This window comes from Sinocyclocheilus rhinocerous, unplaced genomic scaffold (genome assembly GCF_001515625.1).
Source record: "Sinocyclocheilus rhinocerous isolate Xijiao unplaced genomic scaffold, SAMN03320098_v1.1 scaffold232, whole genome shotgun sequence".
NCBI classification, from domain to species: domain Eukaryota; kingdom Metazoa; phylum Chordata; class Actinopteri; order Cypriniformes; family Cyprinidae; genus Sinocyclocheilus; species Sinocyclocheilus rhinocerous.
Genome location: NW_015641295.1, coordinates 1,230,724 through 1,237,555, shown reverse-complemented (window position 1 = coordinate 1,237,555; position 6,832 = coordinate 1,230,724). Strand labels below are relative to the sequence as shown.

The window sequence follows — 6,832 nt, the reverse complement described above, 5'->3', positions numbered from 1 at the left end:
GTGAAGCGGATGCCACTGAACTTGGGGGGATGCCGGGTGAACTGAATCACATAGCCGAGGCTGATGGTCCGCAGAAGCCAACGTGACGGGTTGGGTAGCGCTAGCCAGGCACCCAGACACCGTTCAAGCGGGACCAGCGGAACCACCGCCATACCCGCAGTGGGGCAACAAGGTAGAACGCAGGGACCCAACTTGGGCGGCTCGTGGGCAGACCGAAGAGGGGTCTGAGTGTGCGGGGCAACTGGTTCCACGGTAGGGCAGAGGGTGCGTGAGTAGGGCCTTTGTTGACGCACTCAAACCGTCCACTGCTGCCTGCTGGTTACAGAGGAGGATGAGTGTGGTCTGGTGTTGGTCCGTCCGTGACTCTCCGTGCCCTCTTGGGACCCAGAGATAGAGAAAACTGCTCTTTTATCGAGAATTTGGGTGCCATCGACTGTGTGGCCGACAGCGGGGCAAAACAAAAAAAAAGATTCTCCACCCGGCCCTCCTCCGGGTGAGGGAGTGGTGCGTTCACCATCTCCCAAAGAGCAGGTCCCTCCATCTCCAGGTTTGACGAGGGCCCCGCCAGGGCAGAAGTGACTAATTGCCTCAGTCTGCTTCTGTGCAGCCGAGAACTGCTGGGCAAAGCTCTCGACCTTGTCTCCGAAGAGGGACACAGGGGCATTGAGGAACCGAACTTTGTCGGCATCCCTCATGTTGGCCAGACACAGCCAGAGATGCTCAGCGGCAGGCAGCTGGATGCAATCATCGCATACCAATGTCCATTGGCTCGTTTAGTTTACACTCAAAGTAGATTGGTCTCTCAAAGTGAGATCCCAATTCGTCGGTCACGACGTGACTCGTAGTCGGTACTGAAAGGGAACACATTGCCAACAGATAATTTACAACCCACTCCATCCAAAAGTCCATCAGGTGATGGTAGTAGTGAAAAACCATTTCTCCTTTGTCCTAAAGGAAGAAACACTGTGTTTTTTTATGATTCCAGGCTGCATCACACTCAGAGTTTGTGGACAGATTATATTTAAAATTTTGCATTCAACTCCTTCCGCTTTGAGACTGGGATACCCCACAGTGGAATTAGGTGAGGGTTGTAGTCTGATGTATAATGATTACTTGTGCAACCTCTGCAAGATACTGTATACAGCTGTTTGTGTCTGAGGTTGAGTATGGATATGAATATTTTTCACACATCTGGTTTGGATTTAGTGTTCAAATAGTGGAGGCTATGCCATTTTCATCTGTTTTGTCTTTTGTTGTTGTGCACCAAAACAGCCTTTGTCTGCTTGTGGGAGCTCTTGTGGGCTAGTTTGGGTCTCACTATCTTCCTGCTAACGTGTGTGTGTGTGTGTGTGTGAGTGTTTGTATAATGTGGAACACATGCCTCCCAGCTGTGTTTTCCCCGAGTTTGCACATTAAGTCATTGGTTTTAGTTGAGTCCATCGTGGCATTTTACAAAAAAAAACATAAATGTATAGAACAGGGGTTTCTGGATGTTTCTGGAGGTCCAGTCTCTAAATTTCCATTAATGCAAAGTCATTCATACTAGAGGTTGACCGATATGGGTTTTTCACTGTCCGATACCGATATTTAGAAATCAGGGCAGCCAATGGCCGATATATGATGCCGATTTTTTTGGCCGATATGTTTGGCCGATTTTCTTTTTTTTTCTTCTTCGCCTTCATCTCATAAAAGTGAGTTTGAGTAAATGATTTTGCAGCACAATCGGCCGATGCCGATTAATTAAAAAATGCCAAAAATCAGCCGATTAATCGGCCGGCCGATCAATCGGTCGACCTCTAATTCATACCTTGCACTGTTTTTTTTAATGTAAGAACTTCACATTTAATTTCTAAGAATTATGTTTAAGCTGGCAGCCGTAATTCTTTTTAAATGTAGTAAATAGTAAATACTAAACAGGAAAACCAGCATAATTTCTGTGTAAATACATTTTCTACAAGACACCATCCACTAATTTTTGATCTCTGATGTAGACTGTAGGAGTGGGTCTATGAAGGCTTGAAAGAAATTGAAGAGTACAATATATATGAAATATCGTTTTTCCTGGAGGTTTTAGCCATTTTTTGTTTGTAGCTTATGAATAATTGCAATTTATATTTAGCAGAATGTTGAACACATTTAAATATTACTTATTGAAGGGGTGCAAGGGCTGCAAGGGTTAAGCATGATACAAGCAGACCCTAAAAAAATAAAAGGGGTTCTACTAGAACTACCCACAAAAGCACGGGTTGTTTTGTTGTTCGCTAACTAAAATGTGCTTGGCTTCAGCAATGGCCTAGTAAATGGATGTTTGCCCCAACAACAAAGACAATAAACAACAGCACTTAGTGAGCTCTCAAACACTTAATTGCCTATTAAGCACAGTCAGCTTGTCCATCTTCTTCCTGTGTCTCTATAAGGGCCTTCTTGCTTGCTGGAGATGACTCCATTACTATAAACACACTGAGCTGCATAATGAGAGTGGTCCCAGCACAGAGCCTTGCAGCACCCCAGTACATAAGTGGTGATTCAAAATTGTGATGTAGGCAGGTACATTTTTTTTGCCAGCATATGTCACATGACCAAACCGTGTATTAGATTTATTCAATTAATTCAATCTTTTAATTTTCCAATCTAGCCTGAATCCTCTAAACCTCCTTCAAATTGGTTTTGTTCATGATTAGAATGACATGACAATTTTACTTAAATGTCATGATTCACTCAAAAATGCAGATGTCATCGTGGACTTTCATGCCATTCCCCATATTATCATCTTTTGTATGTTATGCACTAACTAAAGGAGATAGTAAGGTAAACCGCAAAAAAAAAAACAGTATGAAAGTAGCATAAAAGTTTACCTGCTGTATATTTAGCTGCCAGGCCGTCATTGTAAATAAGAAAATAATTCTTAATTGAATTGACTGGCTAAATTAAATGTGAACAACAGCTTAAAATCTTCTTCTCATATGATTGCTTTATGAACAGAACAAAACATAAAAAAGACTAATAAATAAAAACTTCATGCAGCTGCACCATGAACATACAGTACAGTCCAATATAATTTAATTTGTGTAATTTGTATGTGTAAGCTGTCTTTTATAGTCAAGTACAACAGTCTAGTAACTACTCCCGAGTCCCATCATGAATGAAGCTGAATAAAAATGCCAAGCCCGTCTGTCCATTTTCATGTCTGTTTCAAGTGAAGTGATATTTTGCAAACTTGTTCCCTGTGCCATTTGTAGTGTCCTTCTGGCAGACTATATACACTCTCTGTGAATTAGAATCTCACTTAAGATACCCATATATTCCATGTTTGTTGTTGTTTACAAGGAAAATACATGCAGTTATCAAGCCTGGCATTTTTTTTCCCGAATGCAGTTATTATTTCACCCCTCTTTTAATGGCAGCTTTGAATAACCTAGGTTACTGTCAGATGGAACAAACCCATACATATATTTTGCCAGTATGGGTATGTTCTCTTTAGAAATAGGAACAATGGACAACCACGTGTAACCATGTAGAACCGCGACAGGGGCTGACCTGTTTTAATGCTTTAAGTGGACATGCAGTGACAAGATCCTGATATTTTCACACTGGGCTGATGTTCTTTTTTTGTGAATGAATGTGAGGGGAAGAAACTAATCTTGATCACTCTGTTGCAGGTCTGACGGATGAGAAAGTGAAGGCTTATCTCTCCCTCCACCCGCAAATGCTGGATGAGTTTGTGCTGGAGAGCGTGAGTGCGGAGACTGTAGACAGATGGCTGAAACGGAAGAACAGCAGCCAGCCTGCAGGTATGGACTCATGGCCGTGTGCTCCAATATTGTTCAATAAGAGCGCTATGCTCTAAAAATAGTGCTTTGTTTACTTGCTGTGGTGTTGTCTTTAAATTTTGAGGATGGCCAAATTATGGACATATTATGAATGTGTTATGTTTCTATGCTTATTTGCTGGTTAACGTACTGTATGCTAAGTATATAACAGTGGTTCTCAGCTGATGGGTCCCTGGTTTGGTCCTAAAAAACTATCTAAAAATGCAACAATTAGTTGACATAAAATACAGCTAGCCATATAATTGTACATATCAAAATAAATTGACTTAAAATAATTTGATTTAAATCGGTTATTCAGAGGAGTAAAAAGCACTTCTCATATCTTTTTTTTTTTTTTTTTTTTTTGCTGATGTCAAAGGTTGTTTATCCACTCAAACTATGGTATGTTGGCACAAATTCTGTCCTTTGGTAATATGGCTAGTACTATTATAATATCTGGCCCTGTGTGTGCTCTATCTACTAGGCTGGGCTTCAGCAATTTATGGTCATTTCAGTGCATTTCAAAATTCAATTTAAAGGACAAATTCTTTTTTTCTTTTTACTTTTATAAAGTAAACTTTTACTGTTACTAAAACAACTAAACTACAACTGAAATTAAAATAAATATGAACTACATAGACATTTCAAAAACAAAAGCTAATAAACATTACAGAACACAAAAATACTTTTCTATTCTATTCTATACTATACTATAAATAGCACAACGTAAAGATTAATTGAGAAAACATACAAATAAAAACTAATTCAAAATATGAATAAAAAATATACTAGTATATCAGAGATACTAAAATAACACTGATCCTGAAGGAATTGAGAACATATTAGCGGTTGAGAACATTATATTAAAATATTAAACTTTTACTTTTTATAGTAACACACACATACTGCATATTTCTATTTGGATAGATATTGGTTGTACATTTCAGAAATGTAATATATTTTGTATGCTTGCTCATTACTACAAATATTCATACACATATAAGGCAAAACATGTATTAATTAAATTCAATTTTAATATCTTAATCTAATAGCCATATACTGTATCTTTTCCATATGGACAGGAATCTACAGTATATGGCACAATAAAGTTCTGTTTTGATTTAGATTATTGGTTGGTGTAACATTAGTCTTTGCATCAACCAAACTACATCAATACACTTGATGTGCACACTTCTCCTGTGCATGTGTCTGTGTGTTGTGCATGTGTCTGTGTGTATGTAACCTGAGCAGCAAAAATTGCAGAAGGCTAAAGGGTTAGGAAGTATGGGAGAGGGGGCCTGCTGGGTCCTTACGGGTCATTAGGGCTGGTTAAGCGGGACTGGCTTCTCTGTGCACAGCATGCTTCATGCCGCGGCCCGCTCCACTCGACCCATCACATCCATCAAGGGCCCACAGGGTTGGCAGCCGGCCCAGCTCAGCTACTGACGTCAGAGCCAACCTCCAGGGGCATGCAGTCGGTCGGGAGGGGGACTGGAGGAGGGTGAATGTGTCACATTTTGGGAATGTTTTCTGCATGAGTGCAGCAGCGCTCTCTCACAGGCTGCCGGCTGATGGCTAACCTCGGCTGGCCAGCAGGATTTTTCTCAGGCACCGTTTCAACATCAGTCTCTCTACAAACCATGCGTGCCAGATTCTGTCTTGGTGTGTGATGCATATCAAGCAGTGCTTTGAATTAGCATGCATGTTAGCTGTCAAATTCTTTGTGCACGTCAATGCTCAAACGTTTGTTTGTTTTTCCTCAATGACCATCGATTATGGTTCAGAATGTCAATCAATCAACCAAGACATGTTGCATTTCATATGATGTTTCATATTTGTTCATTCTGTTAATGCTGATCATCTTATGATAGACATTTTTTAAATATATTTTTTTTAATTTAGTTTATTTGTATAACACTTTGTTTCAAGGCAGCTTTGAGACGACAGAAAAATCATGCTGTACAAGCCAGTGATAGTAAAACACCCTGAATTTTAACAACAAATTTATGATTTACCAAATTTATTTTAAATCAGTTGTCTAAAAAAATCAGTTTTATAGTCAAATTCCAAGTATAATATATATATATATATATATATAGAGGAGTGGACCAACATTCCACAGGCCACATTCAACAACCTGATCAACTCTATGCGAATGAGATGTGTTGCACTGCGTGAGGCAAATGGTGGTCACACCTGATACTGACTGGTTTTCGGACCCCCCCGGACCCCCCAATACAGTAAAACTGCACATTTTAGAGTGGCCTTTTATTGTGGCCAGCCTAAGGCACACCTGTGCAATAATCATGCTGTCTAATCAGCATCTTGATATGCCACACCTGTGAGGTGGATGGATTATCTCGGCAAAGGAGAAGTGCTCACTAACACAGATCTTTTTTTAAATAATTTTCTAGAATTTTGTGGAATAAATTAAGAGGGCATTTACACAACACTGCTTTAAAAACAGTTCTTAAAATGTTTTGGGTACTTTTGGTGTTCTGTAAACATACCCTGAATATATAAAAATGCTCTCAATGGGACTGCCAGTGTACACTCTTATTATTAACAGAAAGCATTTTCATATTAGGTTTTGAGGGTGTAGATTCTTTGTGGGACTGGTCATTAGTACACAATAAACTCTCTGAACAGCTTCCACAATAACAATGAACTTCAGGCCCTCCCTGTGAGAGCTGAAAACCTCTGCTGCCTTCTGTCATGTACTTGACGGTGTATGCACAGTGCTCATTTACCACATCATACTAAGGAATAATGAGGTTTCAAGCTTAATTATCTTTGGTTGTTATAGACTTTATGCATCAGAGCCATCTATAGAATTTTGTGTTTGAAATTTGTATATTTCTATGGCATCACTGTTGAAGAGTAATTACACTCTAAAAAATGCTGGGTTAAATATAACCCAGCGCTGGGTTAAAAAGGGACAAACCCAGCTATTGGGTTGTTTTGACCCAGCGGTTGGGTTCAAAACAACCCAATAGCTGGGTCAAAACTAGAGATCGACCGAT

The 6,832-nt window shown here is 39.8% G+C and overlaps 1 protein-coding gene across 3 annotated transcripts in view; it reads left to right on the top strand.

Annotated features, from left to right (window-relative positions):
• The window catches only part of LOC107754764 (cAMP and cAMP-inhibited cGMP 3',5'-cyclic phosphodiesterase 10A-like), a 79,333-nt gene that overhangs the window by 20,349 nt on the left and 52,152 nt on the right, over positions 1–6,832 (top strand). For all 3 annotated transcript variants that reach the window (XM_016571346.1, XM_016571347.1, XM_016571345.1), the window contains exon 2: positions 3,660–3,791. In XM_016571346.1, coding sequence (XP_016426832.1) covers positions 3,660–3,791 — 132 coding nt within the window. The remainder of the gene's footprint in view (positions 1–3,659; positions 3,792–6,832) is intronic.